The sequence below is a fragment of the Agelaius phoeniceus genome, chromosome 6, assembly GCF_051311805.1.
Source record: "Agelaius phoeniceus isolate bAgePho1 chromosome 6, bAgePho1.hap1, whole genome shotgun sequence".
In the NCBI taxonomy this organism is placed as follows: Eukaryota; Metazoa; Chordata; class Aves; order Passeriformes; family Icteridae; genus Agelaius; species Agelaius phoeniceus.
In genome coordinates this window covers 42,976,823-43,002,951 of record NC_135270.1, presented here as the reverse complement: position 1 = coordinate 43,002,951, position 26,129 = coordinate 42,976,823, and the positions used below count along the sequence as shown (strand labels likewise).

The 26,129-nt window shown below is 38.7% G+C and overlaps 1 protein-coding gene across 15 annotated transcripts in view; it reads right to left on the bottom strand.

Moving 5' to 3' along the window:
• The window catches only part of NRXN3 (neurexin 3), an 868,815-nt gene that overhangs the window by 599,167 nt on the left and 243,519 nt on the right, over positions 1-26,129 (bottom strand). For 13 of the 15 annotated variants that reach the window (XM_077180570.1, XM_077180572.1, XM_077180566.1 and 10 more), the window contains one exon: positions 20,240-20,266. The exons of the other annotated variants lie outside the window; for them this stretch is intronic. In XM_077180570.1, coding sequence (XP_077036685.1) covers positions 20,240-20,266 — 27 coding nt within the window. The remainder of the gene's footprint in view (positions 1-20,239; positions 20,267-26,129) is intronic. 15 annotated transcript variants of the gene reach the window in all.

Here is a 26,129-nt window from a genome sequence, read left to right as displayed (position 1 = left end):
GATTATGAGGGACTTGTAAATCCTTAGTGTAGATACAAATTTTAAGACAAATGTACTGAATGGTGATGCATCCAGATAAAAAATATTTCAACACAGATAATTCATAATTCAAAGGGCATTTAAATGCAGAAATCAGTCCTGAATCATATGGGAGGTCAGGATAGATCATAATGGCATCTTCAGGCCTCAAAATGCATGAAGTAAGGCAAATGATAAAGATGTACTGGTAAAGCTGAACTCCTGAAAACAGATTATCATAGACAATTCAATGTCTATGTGTTTTGCAGAAGATGGGTAACTCTGTGGAGTACTTAAATTTGTTGTTCATGACCTGTGTGTACTAATGTGGATTCTATGACTTCTGTGGTCATTGTCCCAGCACTTCGTCGGGCAACTCTCTTTCTCCAGTGAGGAGCTTGTACCACACTGACTGCTGTTTCCACAATTTGCAAATCAAACTAACAATAAGTCTTCAACTTAGCATTTAAGACTACCCCTGAAGCATAACATCTGAATTTGAGGTTTGCTATTAGTCACATATTCCCATCAGGGTGACAGATAACAATTCAATTACCAAACCTGCAAGGCCTCTTTCTAGCAATACTTTTCATAGAATCCCACTAGCAGTGATTCACATCCTTCCCAGTCCTTCTCAGTTTGTGACTAACACTGAAATACTGAAGTACAGGCTTACAAGCAAAATTGTCTACTCAATTTGTATGCCCCTCTAATGCAGTGACACGGTCAAGTCTGCAGTGTGAGACAGCAGACTGACCTCAGTGCTTCTTCAGACAAGCTTAGATTATCAAAACTGGTATTTAGTTTTTGACATATATAGATTTAGGAGTATTGAACACAGAAAATCTCTTGACAAAGATGTGAGCTAGAAAACCAAGCCCACATTTTGGAAAATGTTGATTCCCTGTCAGATCCCCTCTCTAGCTGGAATATTGTTGCATTTTATTTTTAATTTTTTCAATATCCTCTAGGTGCTGTAAACGAAAGATTTGATGACTGTAATTTAAATATTCAGTGTCAGTATAAAACAAACAGCCAGATTCCTCCTGAGAATAAATATTTCTTAGCAGCAGTAGTTCAGCCTGTAGATTATTTTTTCCATGTTACTATAAAGGGGAAGATGCTAGCAGATATCACAGTTCACTGTTTAGCAAGCAACAGAGTGCCAAGAATTGTCACCAGATGAACTATTATAATGAGTGAGGAAAGAAAAGCTAGATCTGTCAAGTGGGAAGGGGATGCTTGTGAGCTTTTGCTCTGCAGAAGGTAGAAAATTGGTTCCATTTAGCACTACCTGCTCTGAAACTTTCTGTCCAAAAAACCCTTGAGAACTCTTGGCTCGGAAGAAATATCAACACAAAATCAATCAGCAGCAAAACTGTACTTTCCCAACTGGATCCCTTTTGGATCAAAATTAATCAAATTCATAGGATTAATCTCCCATGACTCAAAAATCAGGAATTTGAGAGCAGGATCAAATGTAGTATAGATGTAGTATTTTTGAAGGAACTAATTCTCTTTGTGGGGAGGCTAGAGAGAAGAGCTTTTGCATGACAGGATACTTCTACATTCTTTCTTCTTGCCTTTTTAAATCCATATGTCAAAAGTTAAATACCACTTTCAAAAATCTGAGCCTATCTGAAAAAACATCAAGGACAGTCTTCTGTCTCACACGTCAGATTTGTCTTTAGAAGGTCATAAAGATGGAGCAGACAATTCTGCTCATAAAGTCTGTACTTCCCACAATTAAAATCCTCCAGAACAGTCCAGTAACAAAAAATAGTGGCCAGAACCACAACCCAGTGGGCACAGTTTTGATGGTGTTACTGGTCCAGAGTAAACCCGCTTAAAATGTGCAAGTGTAGAGCATAGAGAGAGTGGAATTTCTGAACACACAGGGTTCAGCTGGCAGCCTGAACTCAGGTGTGAGTGCTGGCCCTCTGCAGGGGTGTGACAGCCCTATGGCCAGTGAAGGAATAACACTGGAAAAACCAGAAAAATTAAGTGGATTCCTAAGTCCCTTCTGTTAAGCAAACCAAGTCATTGCTTGTTAGTACTAAAGAGGAAAATCTCCTTTGAAATGACTGAAAGCAAAGGCTTGGGGAAAGGGCACTGGATACCAGCAGTCATTGTGCTGCTGATGACAGGGTATGGAGGACAGCAAGGATCCTGGATAACTCAGCTGGTGGAGCCACATTTTCCCTTATTTTTACTGGAAATCCAAAGCCCTTGTCTTTTCATGTGACTTCATGTACCTCCTGTACCTGCATTTAGTTGCCTGCATCAGCACCCCAATTTTTGTCTCAAGCTGCCCAACAGCTGTAGAAATTAAACTTCACTGATCACTGACACTGTCTAATTTATATCTTTCCCTCATGAAAAAGCAGCTGAAGCCATGGAAGATGCAGAGTGCCATGGAGAAAGAAAAATTCCATAAGCAATGCTAGACACAGATTTTTAAACCTGGTGCTTATTTTTATCTAAGAAAAAAAATACTTGCTTCTGTTGAAAATCTCTCTGTCTTAGCACTCATATTTTTGGCAGTGGTTTTGGTGAAAGTAGAAACACAATCTTAGACCTGCCTTGAAAAGACAGGACATGCAAGCTCAGCTGGCTTGTTCTAGCTATTTACAAAGCAGTTAAAATGGTTCTTTCTTCTGTACCCTTGGCATGAACAAATCAATAAAAACATAAAAAGATTAGACAGAGTGAAAGAAAAAATGACTGACTGGCAAGATAAATAGATTCTATAAAGACACAAAACCATGCAGAACCATTAAGGCCCATAGGCCAATTGATAGATGCACTCAGTAAACATACACTGTGCAAGAGTGTTCAGCAATTGCAGCAGAGAAATTCCAAAGACAGAGGCTCTCCCAGAAGTCAGGAGGTAAAGAAAAATGGCTCCAATCTATAACAAAAAATTACATGCACACACACGCTATGGTTTTGAGCATGATTTCCTCTTTTATATTCCAAGGCTTGGACATTGCTTTGTATGTTCAGATCAAAGCAGCGGCTGTCAGAGCTCTGGTATTGTTTGGTGTTATTTACAGAAGGGCAGAGAACAATTATTCTCAAGGTACATGAGGGTTCCAAAACAAATAGGTTAAGACCAAGCTGAAAGAATTTGGAAGCCAATTTGCCACATTACATATTATACACCCAGATCAGAAGTGCAAGTCCTCATTCTCTCTCTGCTCTGACTTGAGAATAGTTGTTCACTTAAAAAAAATAAAATTAATATTCTATTCTCATGCACAGATGACCCTCCCTTCTTATATATTTCTCATGCTTTCCCACAGTGAAAAAATGACCACACTCTACTTTTAGACATCTAAAATCGACCTTGTCAAAACTACAATGTCTTTCATTATTTTTGGATCTTTCACCTTCACTTGTTATTTAAAACCAGTCTCTTTTCAATTTCTATCCCCTCACACATAATTTAGTCTCTTCTGATAAAAACTATTCTTCCTCTGCATTTCCTCCATGCATTTTTTACCTAGCTAACATTCCACATTTTTTCAAACCTCATCCAAGAACTTATTTCATTCTTTTATATGGGATGCACATTACAATTCTTTTCCTGATAATACTTGTCTTTGTGCTTCTGACTCAAATTCAAAAGGAATATTGCCTTCTTATGTCAGTAAGAAACAGAATCATATTCCAATCACATGTGTGTCACTAGGCCTTGTATGTACATACATCTCTCTCTCTGTAAGTTTATATGAAATGAAATCCCAGGAGACACAGTTAAAACCAGAAAAATTGTGATCATATGTATAGAGCTGATAACCACATGAACACTCCTGTACAACATGAAGATGCCTATGACATAATTGCATAATTAGAAAAAAATTTCAGTAACAATCCACTTTGGTTTCATCTCAGATTCCAAAACAAGAATCTCATCAAAGCTGTGAAGTTTACTACCAGCAGTGTTTCACTGACCTCCTGGCACTTATGAACGTAAACCACAGGAGCCACAGCTCTAGACATGTCCATGAGTGCAAAGTGAAAGCCATGCCAGGCACAGCTTCAGTCACACCTGCAATGACATTTCCCAGTGCACAGGCCAAAGGGAAACCACACTGACATAAAACTCATCACAACATTAACAGGGTAAGCAGATCATATTGGCATGGCACAGAGTCAGCATCATCTCTTTCCTTTTATCTAAAGAATTAATAATTTTTTAGCACACAAACAAATTTTAGCTTTAATATTTCTTCCTACAGCAACTAAGAGACTGCCATGTCTGTAAGGTAGCTATCTAGTTCTGGTGTATAGTAATGAAAGAAGCAAAGCATCATATATGGAGAGTGTCATAAAGCAGGTAACCTGTTACCCAGTCTGCAGATATTGCAGCCATCCAGAGAGAGATATGCAATTATGTGCAAACCAGTATAATTTCTTAATGTCAACCTCATCATTCTGGCCTAATTATTCTGTCTTTTTTATGGAAATTACAACTGAATCTGAAGTACAGTGCATAAATACCAAGCCTATAAACCCTTACATACTAACCACATTTACAGCAGTCCAGTTATTGCTGATGCAGAAGACTGAGCATTTGTTTCATTGTTTTTTAAGGATCAGATTCATCATTTCACACTGTTTCTGAAGATGAAGGCACTGGTATAAGAAACACAGTTATCTCCCTCAATGCGCTTTTCTCAACAAATACAGAAAAATCAAAGCGCAGAAGCAAGGCAACTGCTAATAACATTTTCAAATTTCATTGTAAGATTTGATCATGTATGGATAGAACATTGCATACACTTATTTTTGTAAATATTTTCATATATTCCTGCTCATTTAAGTTCATTTTCTTTATTACAGTTTAATCTGGCTTTTAATTCGCATTGGTGTGGCACTTTTCATTGAATTGATGGTATATCTATCTAAATAACTACATCTAAAATTACACATATGCCATGGATTTGATTTCTTTGATTTCTTTCAGGAAACTAATTACCACACATAAAAGAGAAAAATTTGCTTGCTGTGATTCCATCAAAATGAACCAGCCGGACAATCTGGCCTTTAACATTTTGAAAAACATTGCTTCTCACTGCCACTTATTACTGTAATGTCATGGGTAATAAACAGAAATTCCCAATTCTTTCATAGGCACTAAATATGTTTGCACAATACCTTTGTACTTACGATATTAAAGCCATTACAGACATTCATGACTTCAGTTCCTGAAGCCTTCTGGCAAGAAGGTCACTATTATTATCTGCACACCACTGAAAAGATTAAATTCTGGTAAATAAATGACTTGCCCAGAGTCTTGATACTGCGGAGTTATGTAGAGATGATGATGATGATGATTATTATTATTACTATTACTATTATTATCTAGGGACTCTGAGGTGATGTTGATTTAAGAAGCCTCTATCAGGCAATGTTCTTGACAATCACCGGGATGTGCAGGTGGCTCCAAACAGCCCACTGGAGGAGGCTGAGTTAGCTTCCAGCTTCAATCCATTCTCTGGAAGATCTTAGTCCTCTTCACTGACTAAAGAGAGACTAGTGTCAACAAACTAAATACTGCTTAATTTAATCATTAGTCTAAATATGAACACCCATACACTCCCTCTATGCCTTTTATCCTTGAACACATTTGGACAATAAAACCTTCAGAGTAGATTCTGTTTCTAAGCCATCCTGTAAAAATATATGGCCATCCATACATAGATACTATTCTTATCAGCAAGAACTGAAAGTAGGTTTTTCTTCATACTTGAAGCACTTAATATCAAAACAGAAGTTGTACTATCCTGTGCTGTGAGGGCACCAATAGGATGTTTTTATCAAAGGACATACTACCTGTCTACTATGCCAACATACTGGTATTCTCTGATATTAGGTAGCAATCAGGTTATGAATGTAAATTAGTTCACCTATCAAAACTGCCTTATCTTTTTCAAATATGAGTATTCTGGTCTCTCTTGCCTGTGAACACACAAGAGCTAGCCAAGCAGAAGACTGTGGAAGTGAAGTAGGAATGGGGAAGCTAGGCCCTGTCTCTAGCCACTGTGGAAATCCTAGAAGCTATAGATAGAATTCTCAGTACTCAAAGAAAATAAGTTGGAAGTTTGGATCAACCAAACAGAAAGAGAACTTGGGCAGTGGATAGTGATTGAAGTGATTTAGAAACATCTGTCTCTTTATATCAACAGTTCCACAGCACAATGAACCATTATGGCCTGTTCACTAATAGTATTCTGATAAACTAACAGTAAGCAGAACAATGTACAACACTCATCACCACCTGATCTTCCACTGTGAGATCTTCTATACTCATTAAGAACTGACTCAAACTTCCCTACAGTCTCTGATGCTTAGAAGTTTGGGTTTCAGTTTGTTTCACCTCTGTGTTTGCAGCCAGAGAAATTGTACACCAGTGGTTTTGTTAGTACTTCAGATATTTTTTTTTCAGAAAGCACTGTTTTTAAAATGTGGTTGCAATGGTCTTGGGAAATTTCTTCCTAGATTTTCCTCTGCCCTTGCAAAATCTGTACAGGATTTACACTAGATCTACTACAGTTTCAGAAGACTGACTGCTACTTAGAAGCAAAAGGTCTGAAACTATTGTCACATGAGACTGAATGTGAGGTTTATTCCAGTAGTGATGCACTTAACAGTGATCACATTTCATGGGTAGCATTTTATCCCTAACTGATCAGTTTCAGGTATACTTGTAGTTAGCAGCTAAGCACTTTTATTTCAATCAGTATGCAGACTGCAGGTTTCCAAAAAGTACACTGGCCATGAATTCAGTCCCATCTCCTTCTTGCAGAAGTAGGAGTTGGATCCCTCCATATACTATTGGTGCAGTGAGGAAACAAGAGTGAGTAAGAATGCATAATCTTTCTTTTTGCTCATATTTCCCTCTCTAATAAAACTTGTAGTGTAGCACCTGGGTTGAATGGCTGCAATGAAGCTTTTTATCACTGTCAGAAGAGCTTGAAGAATGGTACCATATTAGGGCAGGTTTGAAAGCCCATAATATCACTGCTACTGCTTCTGCACATTTTGTCCTTCACTAATTCCATGGTGACAGTAATTCCACCATTATTGCAGCCTCGTAAGTATTAAATCATCAGCATCAGTATAATACTCTAAAGATAAAAAAAATGCTTAAGAACTCTTCAGAATTTTAGGCTCAAATCTTAGCTCACTATGAAACAGAATCAAATATTCTTTCAGTAGTGTGATCAAAAAAGAGATGCCAAAATAAAGCAATGCTTTTGCCCATTTTCAGATTAAGTTACTGTTCCTCCACAAAAAAAAAATAGAAGGGAAGTAAGTGCGTTAAAATATTTTACTACACATTCCTCCTTTATTTTATCAGAACTGCAGTTCTACAGGTATCTCTAAGTTTTTCTGTATTCCCAAAGCTCTCAGGAAAGTGATGTTTCTGTTACATTTCTGGTGCAGCCAGAAAAAGCAAAGCAGAAATCTTACATGAAAATGTGTTCATGCTTACCCATGGAGTCTTAACATAATACAGGTCCCCAGAGGTAAATACATTAAAATACACAGTTTTGCATTCAAAGCTGAGTGACTGAGATCCTCAGTCTTCTCAGATCTAAATCATTCAGATCACAGTGTTTGAATTAGGCAACAACTCTCCCAACATGAACATATATCTGTACCACAAACTTGGATTTACTTAATTTACTTCACTACAGGAAAAAATACACAGAACCTCTCATTTGTCATCATTTCAATTCTGAAAATTTCCCCATAGTATTTGGGAGTAGATCTCTTAAGGCCTTAAGATCTGATTCTTCACAAACGCTGAAATCCTGTGAAATTTGACAGCAGTTGACTATGTTCAGTACCTCTGCAAAACAGAGCTAAAGTAGAAAAACATCTTAATAACCTCCTAATGGACTACTGAAAACCATAGTTTCAGCAATCAGAATGACAGAAAGCTGGCTCTTTTCCCCCTTACAGTATAGAAAAAATTGACATTCGAAAACCATAAAAAGTGATGCAAGGAAGAGGAATAGATTTGTATTTTAACTCCATTTGAGTGAATTGGAAAAAAGGGCTTTGCTTGGAAGGGCAAAGCAGAAAAGTACCTCTCTCAAAATAAGGAAGAAATATTTTTTTTATGATGCATCAAAGTTAACCTGAAACAGGAAAGTATCTTTTACTTTTCACTTTTCTATTACCCATAGTGAGGGAGGTGGCTGGCTCTCATTCACAGTAACATTTTCCCACACTGCACTTTCCACATTCACACTTCGGAATTTGAAAGGAAACATTGTCCAGCCCTTTGTCTCCCTAAAAAAATTTCAGAGCCCAAGTTCTTTGCCCTGTTTTTCAATAGCTCCCTTGCCAGAGTCACTCTTTGTGCAATGGTGAAACACACTTATTTTTCAAGTTTATCTCAGCTCAGCTCAAAAAGCATCAGACTGAATCTATGGTAAAGAAAAGCACAAGATCTTGTAGAAATTTAAAGTCAGGGGATTTTGTTATGAAATGAATATCAAATGCAGTTCCAATATTAGCTTAAAATGGACTTCAAGTTCAATTACTCCTACTCAGAATTCTCAGAGAGGTTCCGGCTGCTTCAGCTGAGGATTTGGCTTTAAAGCAACATCATGTCTTCCATGTATGGAAGCTGCCCTGGGTTTCTACAGCCTAATCAAGGAAACTCCTTTCTGAATTCATGATCAGTTAGGAATAACTGAATATCAGTTATGACAATATGACTGAGTTTAATAAATATTTTCTGTACGTTCTTAGCCTAGCTGCCCCACATCCACACTAGGCTGTTCCTGTGAACATCCTTCATAATGTTCCTATTATGAAGGATTATCCACATTTCTGTATGAACTATTATAAAACACTTCAACTCCATAAGTATTCTAAAAAATTTCCAGTTTCAGGAGGTGTTAAACATGTCTATAGGTAGCCCCACTTATATTTTTTATTAAGGATGTTCTGTACACACTAATCCATGCATACTTTTCTTATTACATCAAGCCTGATGTTAGATATCACTAGCTTTCCTGAACTCTACTTTTGGAATCAGATGCAGATGGCAGAAACAAATGTTTTAAATGCAGTACAGTATCCACAGTATGTGAATGTGATCTCTAGGAAAGAATACTCAAGTTAGGATAACCTGATTTGGTGCAGCTGTCAGAGACACAGAACAGTAGTTTCTGCTATGGGCTGGCAGTCCCTTCAGTCTGTATTTTTGGGTTTATAGTGTTTAAGACACAAAGCTTCAGCTGCATGGCATCAGCTGTTTTCATCTGAGGCAAAAAGAAGTAACTTCAAGGAAGCAGAGCACGCAGTTGTTTGCTGTGGTGATCAGTGCTGGGCTATGGTACAGTCCATTCTTTGTCCATTACTTGCTTCCTATAGAGCACAAAAGATATTGTAGCCCAGTGATACTGTCAAGCACCTGTTTGCATTCAAGTCTCACACAGCTTTGCTGTGAACAGAATCTTCATCTTTGCTGCTTTCTACAAAGCACTGTGAACATACCTTCAACCCTTTCACAGGTAGAAAACAATAACATAGCAAACCCAAAATGATCGCATCACTTTGGAGATGTATTTAAGTTTCTCAGCACATGAACTGAGAGGAGACTACAAAATCTCCAACTGCACCACGAGATGGTGCTCAGCCCCCTCTCAAAGACACATATGGAATACACCAGAGTCAGGAAAGTTTGCTTGAACTGGGTACTGGCATTCCCAGCATAAGCACACACACACGATTCCTTCTATACAGCCCTCCTGGACACAGCATTCCCTGAAAAATACTGTTGTGCTGCAGAAAAAAGAAAAAGAGAGAGAGAGAAAGAGAAAGAAAAAGGCTCTGCATTTTTAAATGTTTTTATGCTGCTCCACTTTCTCTGTTGCATTTTATTATGCTTGAAATAAGTCAAAATGTGAGTAGTGAGTGAAATATTATAAACCTTTATTACAACAAGAAGTGGTCAATTTTATTGGTGCTGCTTTCAGTGGCAATGATAATTTAGGAAGCAAGTTTCCTTTAATCTAAAATTATCCTAAGCAGAAAAATATCATAATATAATAAATTGCAAGTAACAATCTTTCATTCTTTCTAATATAAGAAAGCACAGAACTAAGTGAGGCTAGTTTCTGTCCACTAAAAAAAAAAAAAAAAGATGTGATATTATCCACACTTTTGGCATCAATACTTTGGCAATTCTAGGCCTATGATCTGTATTTTCATTGGAGAATGCAATTTGGTGGCAGAAAAGGCTACAGTAACAATGTGATTGGGGTACATGCAATAAAAGTTACAGTATAATAGTAACTACTAGTGTACGGTTTGCCGGCTGGGCACTGACCTCTGAAAATCTCTGTAGTCTTCTACAAAGATGCTTCTACCATCTTATGTTAAAGTTGAGAGTTGCCACATGATCTTTGATGCAATCTTTCACAGCAGAACTGGCTATATATCAGCAGCAATGAGCATTTAATCTGGAAGAGCCCTTATAAACTCCTGGCTTCATTCACTATCTTACTAAGGAAGCACTCCTTACTAGCCTGCAAGGAAAAAACCTCTCACATATCTATAGCTCTTACCAGGGGCCTCTTTGCATTTAAAAATTTTTATATAATTTCTGTCTTTAAAAAGGAATTATGAAATTCCAGCAACATTTGCACCAAGCAGTTTTTTCTCTTGCACTGAATGTGCAAATCCACTTTTTTCAAATTAGAACCTGTACCATTATAAAAGCTACACATGTCAACTGCAATGTAGGGAATCTGTTCAATATCCAGAACTCCCATTTGAATAAATGAAAATAGACTTGGGTCTGGGACTGTGAAATATCAAACTTATGACATCTTTCCCCAGCTCAGGTAAGAAAGGCTTGTGGTTTTGCTTGCAGCAGAACAATTTGGCAAATTCTGTCCCTCCTCTTGAAGCTAAGAACTGAACTCCAAAAATTCAGGAGGAGAACCATGCTAGATGGAAGACTGCAACTTTAAGTTGTTAAAGTGCTTTGTTTAACAGATTGGTAAAGTAGCGACAGCTTGAAACCTGGAAGATGCTCTTATGAGTCAAAAGCAACACCAGTTACATTTCTTCTTTTCCCTACCAGTTCAAAACAATGGGCTGAATAATTTCAAGTAAGACTCCGCCACAAGAAAAAGGGGAACAGAAAACACACTAATCCAAATTATGTCAGCATGCTAGCAGTTTATTAATATACAATTAAATCCTTATCTGAACCTACTCTTTCATTAACAGGTAATTAGCATAATAACTTCTCTATTTTGTTTTAAGCTTTCTGGTGATTCTGTACTCAAATTTCATGAGTAAAAAAAATAATAAAATATCCTTAGATGATTAAAACTCTACCTGGTGATTTGATTTCCAGTTCATAGTCAGGCCTGGACACTGGGAAATCCACCAAAAAGAATAAGTTATTTTTCCATAATGAAGTGAGCTCACATGACTGTTTAATATAGCAATCACTGAAGTGACACAAATCAAAAAGAAATTTTACTGGGGAAATTACTTGAGAACTTCTCTCAGGTTTTCTAACTTTTCACATTCAGAATGAAAATTCTCAGCATATTGCATTTTCCACTAGGTAGAAAATGATTTATGATGATATAATGAATCTTCACCACTGATCAGACATATCTGTGGCATCTTGGTCAGCTTTCTTTGGCCATCAAGGCTTCCAAATATTGTACCCCCTTTGCACAAATGAAGGAAGAAGGCAACTACTGTCTTCTTGGCCCTAAAATCTCAAGAATCACCTTTTTTTTTGAAAGGTACAGATGATAAGACATTAAAAAATATTACTGCTGAAAGTTTTGCTAAGAGCACATTTCCAGAGATGCAGCAGCAATGCAAGCTTGCCATATGCATCATATACCAAGCATATATCTTGCTTGACCAAGCAAGACCCTCTCTGGGAGGAAAAGGGTTCTTGCTCTCCATGATTCATTTTGTCCCTGCACTAACAGTAAACATTTCTAAGCTGCTTCTTCCAGAGACCACAAATCTGCAGCTCACCTTTCCCAGCTCACTTCTTAGCAAACAATATTTAAGCATAGAAGCATCAATGGATATTTTTTAAGTGAACTTCTTACTCTTGTGCACAACTGCAGCTCTCTGCTCCCAGAGAGAAATTTTCTAGGAGCAGTGCCCTTTGCCAGACAAACCAGCCTGGCAGTGGAAAATACAGGCAATGTGATGGATCACAGTGGCAGGACAGTAGCAGTCACTGGTGAAAGAGGTGGTATGGGTGAGGATTGTTAAACCTGGAAAAAACCTCTCAGCTGTGGAAAGGCAATTGTTCTCTATTATCAACCCTCTCACCATTCATGGAAAGAGTAGCTAATACTAAAGTCCTAATGCAGTCACTATTTGATTTTAAGATAATCAATAGCCTGACATCTTAATCCTGGAAATAACATCTTTCATACTCCTACACAGCTCCCTGGTGCTACCTCTCACACACCAAGTTTGCTCAAATGTAGTGCCTTGTGTAGAAAAAGAAAGTAAGTGAAATGGAAAAAGAAATTACCAAATACTTGATGGCCGGACACCATAAATGACATTGTTTCAGTCTACCTTTAGCCATCCATCTCACTGTATGGCAGCAGAAGCATTGCCTTTTTAAGTTCTATATAAAAATATTCACAAGCTTTCAAGGGTATGTTCTCTTCCTGAGTGTACTGGCTCCGGCTCAGAGGGAGTTAATTCAGAGCAACACCCATGGTGCCATGTTTTGGATTTCAAAGCAAAACAGTGTTGATAATACACGGGCAGGCAGAGAGTGAAAGAGCAACTGTGTGCTTCTTAACCACCTACAGGGGTTAAACCAAAACACTGAGGAAAGTGCAAGTGATGACAGCTGATCTGAAAAGAAAACAAATCAATTTATACAAGGAAAGTGGCCAAAATAACAAATTGAAGTGCTCACATATTTTTCTATCAAAGCCTTTTTTTTTTCCCCAGGCATCCTGGCTGAGATCCTGCAAATATTGCAATAAAAAAGAAAAAAGGAAATAAGACTGTTTTCCTGAGACATGAGAAAGGAAACTGATATTATAACAGCTGGTGAATAAGAGAAAAATGTTGCTGACCATAATTAGTTATTCAATGTACCATTAAACAAAACCTAGCATCACAAGCTTTCTTCCTCCAAGTTTCACCAACGGTATATTTCTCCTCTAAAAATAAAATAAAAATAGATTTTCTTTTCAAAACCTATCTCAAACTTTTCATATTTCATGATCTTTGTTATAGCATCCAGGATCCCAATACTTAATTAGCATTTCTGACATTAAGTAATGGGTATCTATTTTAGTGACTGACAGGATGATTAATGTAATTTGCTTTGACCTTTAAAACAGTTCTCTTTTTTAGTTATAATCCCACAGAAGGGGTGAGAGGCTAAAGGAATTGAAAATTTATATATATATATATATATATATGCACAACAAACACAATCTTTTCACAATTCAAAAGGAATCAAGAAAAGCTGCTGGGGTAGGAATGATAGCCAGTAAACCAGAAGAGCTGTTTTCCAAAAGTGGGTCATTGATTCCTTACAGATAACTGCTGAGTTTCCAAGGTTAGTTTTCTTTCTTGTTAGCTCTCACCACAGCAATTTAGGTAAAAACAATGCAGAACACATTCTGCCAAGCTCTGCTTTCATCATTGCCCTCCCTCCATACTGATGACCTGCCTCTCCCTGCATACTGGCACTGAAGACTCAGAAGTGAGACTTTCAAAGGGACAGTATTAGCTGGAAGATGAAGGCTGACTACTCTTAACTAACAGCTGGGCCTAGCTGAATTCTAGCAAACACAGACTTGTGTTTGTAGCCTACATCTGTGGCCCCTGATGAAATATTCCGGGATTCAGAGACCTTGTGATATAGCAAACTGCAGTTTAGGATTGCTCAAATCAATTATGCCACAGCAAAACCTTAATCTCCATGGCACTGTCTGGATGAGGAGGATTAAAGACACTGTGAAAAGCCTGTGCTCATTAAACCCAATATTCTTCCCCCAATAATGGCAATCACTATTACCTCTTGAGCAGTCTCTCCTTATCCAACATCCACTGATCCTTAAAGCTCACTGATTTGGCCTTAAATTTACAGAACAGGTAGCATCCACATAGCAAGCAGTGCTTGTGCTGATTGATTTTTGTCTTTTTCTTTATAACTATTTAAAGCCTCATTAGAGATGCTCTCTCTGGGTCATTCACAAACAAAATTAATAATATATAAAATACTCGCTTCCTCCTAGATCCAGAGGCATGAGTTTTCAGTTTTGTGCCAATATTCTGGGAATTAAAAAAAAAAAAATTGGATGTTCTGGCAACCAATTACACAATGTAATCTACAGAAGACATATTGTCTAGACATCCTTGAAGGGGACCAGTTTCTCATATGTTCTTTATGAATCCTCTCACCCAGATGGAAGATGTCCATGTGGAACCCTAAAAAGGGACTTACCCTCTCCACTACAACTGATAATTGCATGGATTCTTCTGCTATCTTTGTAAAACAAGCTCAGAAGCACTACTGCACTTTGTAGGGGTACCAAACAACCTCTGAGTTGGAAAACATGTCCTGGTTTGGGTTAAGAACAGGGTTAATTTTTTGCAGCAGCAATGAGGGTGGGGAGCCTACAGCTGTGTGGGCATGGCCAGGGAAAGGGACCCTCTTTCTCTCTCTTTTGGGAAGAAAGAGGGTCATGGGGAAAGCATGGTGGTTAGAGGGTCTGCCTGCCATTGTTTTCATTGTCCGAGGCTTGGTGGGCATTTTGCATGTAAATCATCCTTTCTTTGTACATTTGTCATTATTGGTATTGTTGCTGTTCATTTACTTATCTCATGGATGATTCCAATAAATGGTTCTTAACTTATCTCTGCCTTTTTTCTCCCACTGAAGGGGAGGGGTAAGGGGTGCAGCTCATGGTTTTCTTTTCAGTGGGAGTACTAAGTTGAAGAATACCATTCCTAAACTACAACATTAAGTCAAGAGGGTATTTTTGCCACCAGAGACTTGGAATGGGCTTGAATCAAGAAAGTCTGAGACAAAAGAGGTCACTTTTTAGTAGTTGCCGCAGGGAAGAGGAATTTGTTGCATTATGAAATGAAGCTCATCTCCACATCCATAAAGGAGCTCAGGCAGACAGCAACAGGAGAGGGAGCACAAATAATATCTTCCTGAGTTATATCCAGGGGCATCAGCCCACCAGAGACCCATATGCTCAAGCCCAGAGGAGCATGGGACACAGAAGCAGGTGGGAGCCCAAATCATGGACTCCTGAGCAATGAAAACCTTTCCAGGTCTGTCCCAGGGCTGTTCCAGCAGAGCCATTGGTTCCAGTGCCCCAGCATGACACTCATCACTACATGACAGCTGGACCAACTCTTGATATCACCTTTTGGATTAAGGGGATTGCTGCATAGGGTGGGACATATGCAATGCTGGGAAAAGCAATTTGGGGTCAGACAGACTTACTATGGGATGTTTAGGGGAGAAACCAAAGGCACAAAAAGGGAGAAATTCAGGTGATTTTGGGAAGAGCAGAAGTGGGAAAATAAATACGGGGTAAGGGTATAAAAAGGGCTGGGCATGTAAATAGTTGCTGATGAGTATTTTTATCTCATCAAAACAGCCTGTCCTGTCTTCTTATTAAATTCCTTTCTATATCTTTCCTGGGTGAGAGCCTTTTATTCTCTGTGCATGAGGGTGTATGAGTGCTGCAACTGGAGTCAGGCCATGGGCTCAACAGGCCCAGATGTTCATGGTGCCTGGAAAGGATGTGGGCCTGTGAGCAAGCGTGTGAGCTCTAGCAATGGGCCTGCCAAGAACACATCTTCAGCTGGCCACAAACAGAACCTGGGAGCAAACAGTGGCAGCAGCCTCGCCTCTCTTGGGCTGTCGGATCTAGCAGGTTCTCCTCTAATAGAATTTTTAACTTGCTGCCTGACAAATATCTGGGAGGACTGCTTTTGATCCCCTGAGAGAAGAAGTCTTCCAAAGACAGGCTTTCTCCCTTCTTTTCTCCTGCACTGTGGTGCAGAAGCAGCACAAAGCCAGATCAGCATCCCAAGTGTGAGACTGCTCAAAGGTGAAATCATTCTCAGCTGAGCTGTGCAGATGCTACAGACAGACACCAGCTTTGCTTTCACCACTACAATATGACATACTATCAACTTGACACTTTTCAGGCTGCATAAGCATTCATTTCTTCCTGACTATGTTTAAATGGAGCTAGGAGACACTACAGTCACAAATATTATGTGGATGTTTAATCATACCGCTTCACTTTCAAAAGAATGTTTTCTTGTTAGAGTACTATTAAGATTTTATTAAAATGACAGCAATATAACTAGGAATCGGGTAAGTGCACTTGGTTTTACAATATTTTGATTAGAGTTAGTACAGCTTCCTATTTACTTATGATGATACAGAAAAAAGAGAACTTTAAACCTCTTCCAGAAAGTTACACATCATAGATTCGTATTTTATGCTGTTACAGTGGCACTTAATAAAATGAATCATTAACACTGCACTGAATAAGGCACTAAATACAGTAAGCATGGCAACTGAAACAGGAGAACCAAACATATTCTAGCTGTCATTATTGTCAAAAATTATTGCATTTCAAACAACATGTTAGATGTGAGATCTCACAGAGACACAGAATCAACTGTGTAGTAGTGATTAGACTGATTTTTTTATCCCCTTCTATTTACGCTTTTAGCAGCAGGTAAGAGAAGAAGATATGGAATTTTTGAGGCATCAAAAGTGACATGAAAATAGATGATGGCTTGTCTGGCAAGCTTTAGTGAGAAGAAAACGCCTTATTATGAAATAACAAGCAATAAGACAGAGGTGTTCACTATCCCAAGGAGCTACTTTTGGCAGATCTCTCACAGTATTAGTGTCAAAGTATGTGACTGAATAATGACACACCACATAAAAGGCTTGTGAGGAGAGAGGACTAGACCAAGACTAGTATCCAAAAAAGAATACAGAGTGAGAACACCTCCAAAATCTAACAAATCTATAGCGCACACACAGCTATGCCCTCCACACTTAATACTGAGTAGAATGCTGAAAACTCTCCACATCTAATCTGATATGAAGTGGGGTCACTGGATATAGAATAAGGAAATTAAGGAATAGATACCTTTGAAAAAATGAAGGAAAATCAGAGCACCAGACATGACACAAACTATAAAATTATCACAATTTCAACTTTCTTCAAAGTGAACAACGCATTTCAATAAACAGTTTACAGGAGAGGGACCATTTTCCTAGTAAATCCTATTTTAAATAAATGAAATACGTGTAGCCAAAAATCCAAGAGACTTATATTTATATACCTATTCTCCCCATGAATCCAACCAACAAAATTATGCTATCTATTATGTCTGCATTATGTTGAGGAATCATTCAATGCAGTTTATTCACAGAGTTTATTTGGAGATCCTCGTCCTTCTTTTGGTTGTGCTGATTTCTCACTCAAAGGAAAAGAGAATTACTATACAGCTCCATATGTGTGAGCAGAAGTGTTGTTGGGTCTTCTAAATGTGCAGAAACAGAAAAGCTCAGTTTAGGTATCTTCAAGAGTGAAAGGAAAGGGTGAGATGAGTATTAAAATAAGTGGAGAGACAGTAAAAAGCTGAAATACAACAATTATGAAACACAGAGAGAAGGTAAGATGAAACTATGGAAAACAATATTTTGCACCAGATATAAAATAGCCCAAAGATACATAAGAGAAAAAGCCCTCAATCTTTTCAATGAAAATTAAGAGCAAGTATAAAGGCTTACCTGGGACAATATGCAAGACTCCTCTCAAGCAGTATCAGCTTCAAGGTTTGAAATAGCGGGCTCTTAAGCTGCATGTTCCACAAAACCCAAAAAGTACAGCTCTGTTTACCTTTAAAACCATGCACTGGGTCCCTTCTATTCAGGTACCAGTGGTGACTGCTTGACCTGAAACTCTTCAACTGCTGGGAAGCCCATTTGTCAAGTTACTTTAAAACACTTCTGCTCATTTCAACAGACCCTGGCAGACATATCTGTATGTGGATAACTCCCTCTGCACAAGTAAATGTCAGTGTGCCTGCAGGAATGCTTACAGTGATATTTGGTCTGCTTCTGCCTAACCATATTTTATTCATTCAAGGGTACAGTTTTCACCAATCCCCAGCAGGTTCCCTTCTAGGAAACAGGACAGATGACCTGAGTTATTGCAATAGGCAGCAAAAAAACCAACATATTGGAGGGACTAAGAGTAGAGACATTTGTTTTCAGCAAAGCATCATAAAAAATAAATTAGGAAGATCCAATGTGTTTTAAATAAAGAAATAAATCTAAACCTTCAGGGGAAGACTGTATTTAAAAATGCAACAGGCTCAACTATTAAAAATGCATGGTAGCAAAATGATTCAAGATGTTTTGATGCTTATGGGGAAACTAACAAAAACATGTAATTCTAACTGTCTTTCCACTGCTTTCATTATATGATTCTCTTTTTCCTCTCTTTTTTTCCTTGTTGTTTTTTTTTTTTATGTTTCTTCCAATTAGTGCTAGCTATTTATTTGCATAAAAACCAGACGACTGCTACTTGCTACTAAAGCTGATTTCCTACCTGAAGATAGTCTTCCATAGCTAAACTTTAACAGGCAGCTGTCATCAAAAGTTGATGGTGACAACATTAGATTGTTGTCCAGTACCAGAGGAAATGGATCCTCAAATAACAAACATAAAGAAGACCTATGGGCAAGTGTTTTGATGGAGTTACAGATGGCTAAGCAGCAAGAGCATATGAACTCTTATGAAGTAAAAGATCCTATTTTTATGTAAATGTCCTCACCACTGCTGTGTAAAATCTGGCTATCTCAGCTACAATATTCAAGACACTTCTTGCTATTGCACATTCTATCTTGAAATTTAGTGTGAAAACTTCGAAGAGCAAAAGGAATTCAACAAGACCTTTCAAGATTTGAGTCATACACTGACTAATCCCACTTGTAGCAGTTTAATCCCATACAATAACTAAGCACCGTGCAGCTGCTTGTTTACACCCCTCCTCCCATCAGTGGGATGAGGAGAAAAATCAGAAAATGGTAAAACACACGGGCTGAGATAACAATTTAATAGTTGAAATAAAGTAAATTATCATGAACAAGCTTCTATGGCATATCAGGGCTTCTCTCCAGCTACAGGCTCCCAGGGACCACTTCCCAAGTCCAAAAAACTAATTGCTCACACTTTCATGCAAAGTAGGGTCTCAATCAGCTGGCATTTGCCCTTCATAAATACTTCTACATAAAATCTAACACAGAGGACATTCAGGAAGCTGGTAACAAGTTAAGATAAGCTCAAAGCACACTTGAGAGCTAAACAGCTACAGTGTTTGGGGAGTGCTTTTTACTTTGAGGCCTACATCAAGTTTGATCAGCTCTTTGAAGTAGAACAGAAAAGATTTGGTTTGCTCAGTCAGTCTAGAAATGGATATGATCTTTCACTATTATTTTTCACAGAAATTTTATAATCCTTCCTCCCTACTTCTATACAATGAAAGGAATTTTAGGTGACCCAGAGGTTCAGATGGAATTTCTTACAGAAACCTAAGAATTGCAAATGCCATATATATACATATATATGTTAAGTATATATAATATACTCTAAATGTAAAATCTAGTTTTCTTTATTCTATACCCAAATAAAAAAGTAAATTTGAATAAATATCCTGTTAAGTTGTCACCAGTCTGTAATAAAGCAAGAGTTTGAAGCTTGTTTTCTCTGTTTTTAAATATGCCTGCTTTTTTGTAGTGGAGAAGTGCATACAGTACCTGTTGTTATTCTTACGTAGTTCCTTAAAGTTTTCATAAAGACAATAGGTTACCAGTGAAATATAATATCAGCTCATCAGGTTCCTGAGGTGCTCTTCTGCAAAGCTATGAAATAACAGCTCATCTCCTCCTTGGAGAAACCTAATACAAAATTTTCCACATACAATCACCCTAAAGTCTTCCCTCCTCCCTCTCCAGATTCATATCCTACCCAATTCAAAAGATCTTTTAAAGAAAAGAAAAAAAAGAAAAAAATAAAAGAAAAACAGCTTATAAAACAGCAAAGAAAATAAAGTTATTTTAAATATATATAGAAAGAGAACAAAATGAAACTTGAGGGAAAACTTACTGGCGTTACAGTTTATCCTGATACAGTCTAGATGGGGAAAAATAAATGAAAGATGAAATTGCATCCTTCAAGGTAACAGCTGCAGACATCCAAAAACAATCAGTCCACCCTTCCGGGGACAGACACACGCAAAGAGATGTGGCCATTTTATACTTATACACAGTCTGTACAAGTTCAGGAGTGGGTGTATATGTACAGTATATTCTATGTAAATATCTGTTACATAAATATATATATATATACACATATATATATACATATATGTATAGAGAAATATACCAATATACATACATAGCCACGTGTTGCTAGAAAGTTCTTTTCTTTTTATTGAAACCTACAAATCTAAGAGAATCTTCCACTCCAGACCATGACTTGATATGAATTACAATTAAAAAAGTTATAATTAAGGCATTAAAGTCTCCCTCAAGACACAAGTCATACTCAAGTGTCATTTTGCTTTTTAGAGACCTTTAGCAATTTCTCTAAGAAGCTTGAAGCTCAAAGTGAACCTTTACACTTGGTTTCTTTTAAATTAATTTGTATTGTTATTGCATAAATACACCATCTGTCAACAGAGAATACCTGTAAAATCAGCCTATGAGATTTTTTGGTGCAATATTTAACCCTTTCCAGCTCTCCCAAAGACAGACCCTCTTCTAATTCCCCCAAAGCCATCCCAAAACACTTTTTAATATGTGCACAGACACATTTGACGCTGTCTGCTCAGGTGAGGAAAGGGTTAACATACTGCCCAGTTGTGTCCTACCATAAAATGGCCACTTGCAAACAGCTAACCGCACGAACGCCCAGCCCAGATTTCAGCTACTTCTGGAGGTTGGGAGTACTTTTTGTTGGGCTTGGCAGGGAGAATGGGGAAGTCTTTCAAAGGTCCCCAGCCCTGCCAGCTCCTCAGAGCCCAGGCTCATCTTGCTCCCTGAACGCCAAGGCTGAATGGGGTGTTCATAACGTTCAGGGAGAAGATGAAACGGGCAGTGAAGTGGCAGATCTGGGAACCTTTGCTGCCCTGCTTCATTCAGAGGTCACAGGCAATGGAGGGATAAAAAGAGGTACAAGGAGAGAAAAATAGAGTTATGCTTGTGGAATCTAATAAATGGTAACGGAGGAGTCTCCACAATGAAAGCAAGTTGAGGTAGGAGAGCCTGAGCTAGAGGGCTTCTGAGCATTGCTTCTCTCTTTTAACACACTAATGCTCAGCATATCTCAGGATGTGATCCATAAGAGGATCTTTCATTTATAAATGCCTATTTACAGCCTTGTGAACATCCACTGCTGTGGTGTCTAACATGGGCGAGAGCTTTCATATCAGTGCTATTATATGTCTTGGGCAATGCTGGCCTTCTTGCAGGAAATGAAGGCTGTAAGTAATAACACCATGCAGTGGACATGTTGTCTGGACAACTAGAGCTTTGATCAACAGGAATGGTTGTATTTATTACAGAGATATGGCCCATCAAGGGAGATTATATAGAATGGCAGAGAAATATAATGCAGTTTGCTTCTTAACTGGACCAATTTTATGTTTGCTCAGACAGATGTAGTAAAATTATTTCAGCAGGTAAACTCAGTTCTTAAAAAATGAAGGAGGGGAAAGAACAAAAGTCTATAAATAATAAATAAAGAGTTGTAATGAGCAGGGACATACCAATCACGAGTAACATAGCCAGAGAGAGTCTGTTTTCAAGCAGAACTTCTGAGAAAATCTGGGTTTGGTTTTGTGCGATTAGGTTTGTCATGTGTCGTCAACCGCAACAGAAAAGTGGGAGCAAACAGCCCTGGAGCAACTGCTAGGATCACCATACAGTGGTGGCCATATCCCTTACAGGAGTTGGGTGGGGTAAAGGGAGCTCTGAAGTACATGCAGGGGAACTTCCCTCTCTGACCTGATGGAGAGTGACAGCAAGAGAATCACCCAAGTCTCACCACAGGCAAGTGAGGTCAAGGGAGTTGCTATAGCTGGAACATGGGAATTTCTTACAGACTAAAGAGCAAGTATGCTGGAAAGGGAAACATACATGGCTGGTCCTCAGCAACATTCATCAAAGAGACTAAAATCCCTCTTGAGCTATTGATGTCTGCAGAGTTTTGTTTTGGTATTTTTTTAGTGATACCAAAAACCTATTTGTCCTAGGGCTTGCCCTCAGGCTGAAACACTCTTCCAGATGAAGGGATAGATATTTCAAACTAAAAACCAATGTAGCCCTTATCTTAGCTGCAAGATTCTTATTTCAAAGGATGAGAGTCCAGGCCACTGAGAGGGCTGCCCTGACATGGCACTACTACATCTCCAGACTGTGAGCACAAAATCTGCAATGCCATGCAATTGGGAGCCAGACAGAAACACCCAGGTGCACTCCAAAGGAAGCAGCTCCCCATGCAGGTTTCATCTAACTGGGTCGGTATGGATCCTGCAGGGCAGCTAAGAAAAGGTATCTGCTTGCACTGTTACCCCAGCACCACCATCCAAGAGCGTGCATAGGGGTTTTCTGTTGCCTTAATTTTGAGCCTTGCCCAAAGCAGTCCAAAAATTTTCCAACCATTAACACATGAAGTTGTTCTCTCCCTCTTAAATGAGTTTTTGAAAAGGAAGAAAACCCTTATGTTCCTCTAAACCAGTAAAACAGTACAAATCCAAGGCGGAGGTTTTTCCTGGAAGTGAAAATCCTGAAGGGTGCCAGGCAGGCGTAGTTTGGTGTTTGTGCTTAGAACAGCAGCATCTGGCTAATTCAGGAATAATTTTTTTAAACTTCTTTGGATTCCTCCTGCACAGAACCAGGGCAATAAGACTTCTGGTAATCATCTGGGGCACTCAGCCCTGTGATCAGTATTTACTTCTGAGATAAGTTTTGGAGATGAGTATGCCTGAACAGCTGTACTAAATCCAGTAACCCTGCCAGTTCAGCAATTGGATGAGGAATGTGGTTGATAGTAGGGAAGTGAAAATAGAGTCTGTTACTGCATGGGGAGCAGGATTAGCTGGGAAGACCTCCTGCAGTTACTTAATTTTCATTAATTGTCTAATTTACACCAGAAGTTTCTTTGTTAGTGGTCAGATGAAAGGTTTTCCAGAGCATATCACCTGAAAAATGGGCCAGAGACCCTCTCCTTTAAAAAGGTTAAATAACTTGACTGCAGTTGCTAACACAAAGGATCCATTGTTTGAATGGAGGTATCTTTAGCAGCAAAGAGATCTGAAATTTAGGCCTGTGTTTCTTACCATTTTTATCTTTTTGTCTGAAAATAGTAATATTTATTTGATGCTGCTAAGGCTTCAGGCTGTTTAATCCTTGAATAAAAAAAGAAAGTTACCTTTACTGTGTGAGGACAAAATGGTTTTTGCTTTGGATGAGCAGCCAGCCATATGTGGTTCTGGAAGAGTACTTTAGGGCAAGAATAGGACAGAAAAGATAATCAGGGCCCAACTTTTTCTAAGCTCACCCTGAGTTATTTCCTTAATTCCTATGGGAAAACCAGATAAAGTCCTGTGCACACTTACCCTACATTATATTGAGGCTCCTTGCCTATCTCCTATTTGCACTATTTTTATGTAGAAATGACAAAAGAAACTTTCCCTTTTGGATGGGCAAATGTGGCTCTGGCACCCTTCAGGATTTATCTTAGGAAAAGATAGGTGAGAGAAAAGATTACACCTCCTTAAATGAGAGGAGGCAGGAAATACTTGTCCTTGTCACCAGTGACCTGAAGATATGCCAGGCCAGGAAGAAAAAAAAAGCCTGAAATAGTCTTTAATGAAAGTCAGTACAACATTATAACCCAGCCACTTATAAATAGGAGGAAAAATGTGAACGTGGATCTCCCTATCAGACCAGCCATTTCTTTCCCTTTCTGCACATCATTTTGGCATCAAAAAATATTCCCAAGCATGTTCCAAGCTATGATTTGCCTAATATCTCTCTCTCTCTCTCCTTCCACTCCAGACCCATTTCTTCAAAATCCTTCTCAACAGAGATGTGTATCACATTTGGATTTCTATTCTTCACACAACAAAAACTCAAACTGCTGAGTCAACTCATGTTGACTACTGCCAACATAAAGATTTTCAGTGCCTCAGGCACCCCCACTGGAAAGGTCTGAAGCCACTTCCTTGCCCCCTTCCTTTGAGAATGATTCATTGCTGCTCTTCCTTTCCCTCCCACGTTCCAGACCAAGCTCCCAGCTGCCCATGCCCACCCCTGCCCACTGTATCTCTCTCTCCTGGCTGGTTTGGACCCTGGTTTGAGGGGTGAGAGGGATATGCCAGCCCCTTCAGGCTGCTCCGTATGCTCTGTTCTCAGGGCTGTTTGCCGTGCGGGCCGCAGGCTTCAGGCCTTTGAAGGGTCGAATACCATCTTTTGATTTACCATGGCTGATGTGTATGGGAAAGCTTTACAACTGAAACACACAGAAGAGTCAACCAAAAAAAAAAAAAAAAAAGGAAAAGAAAAGAAAAAGAAAAAAAAACGTAGGGAAGACCTTAATAAAGACACAAATGATAAGAAGTAATCAAATGGAATAGATCACAGAAGAGAAGAAAGAGACAGCTCTTAGTAGTAGTATTAAATGACATAAGAAAAGCACAATTAAATAATGCACCCCTCAAAACAGTCCTTTTTCACACACATCTATCATGGGTTAAATGCTTGATACTGACACGCAGCTAGTCAGCACCAAGCACACTCAGATCTTCAGAGGTGGTGTTGATGACTATTTCTCACTGGTAAGGAGATTTTGGCAAGGTCATGTAAAGATTTAGTTCTTGTTTGTGACATTTGGGCTATGAGCAGTCTCCATATAGAGTTATTGTGACTTAGAGTAAACAACTGGAAATGAATGGCTCTGGTAAGGTGATTCTTCCTCAAATTCTCTTCTTCAGCAGCAAGGTAACTGCTGTTTTGGTAGAAGAAAAGTCCTGTTTCAAGGACATTTTCTGACAGTTTTATAAATCTGAATAAAGGAGAGGTGAAGCTCAATCGGGGTTCCAAAACTCTAAACTACCCCTCTGTTGAGTTAGACATATGAGAGTGCTGACAGGTTTCCATTGATCCAGCCTATAGTCACTTCAGGGAAGATTCAACCTCACAAAAATTTACAGCTGAAAAGCTGGCAAAATGTGGCATACACATTGCTTCAGTCCCTGCTACTACACAGAATCAGCCTTTAGTTTACACAGGGGTTTGTTTAAAGATGTTGTTCCTGCATTAGGCTGTCAACAGCACATCTTTTCCCAACATGGGTAGACCATCTGTCAAATCTTTAGCCACATATTTTAGGAGCCAGACAGAGTTGAACAGTCCACCTCTAGGCTAAGTGGTGGCATAACAAATCCCAGTGAGTGCCAAAAGTGACCAATGCCAATCAGGCTTACAATATTGACAGGCCCTGAGGGAAACTGCCTTCTCCCAGCATGATATAATGAAAATTGGAAAGGAAAAAGTAAGCTTTAAAAAATAAGTATATTCAGGGTGATATAAATATCCCCTCCTCATATCCACTATTTGGGGTCCGAGTCTAGGAGGCTGCAAACACCCAAAATGAGCATTCTCATTCATTTTTAAGAAGATATAACAGAATCAAACAAGTGGCATCTTTCTCAGAAGAATAAGTGACAGTTTTTTATGAAGTCTGGCACTTTTCATGCTGTAGTACTTCTCATGTGGGAATATCAAAGCTGATAAAAGCAGCCCTTACTAAAATACTAGCACATCCCTCACAGGGTGCAAAGAATTCTCCTTTCAACAAGCAGAGGAACTAGGGCTTGAAAAGTAAAGGAATTGGCTCTGGGCTACAAGAGGATACTGTAGAATTGGGCAGATGCTCAGCTGCCCCATCACTTGCCCAACAGAAGCATGCCACTACCAATCTTTCAGTTATT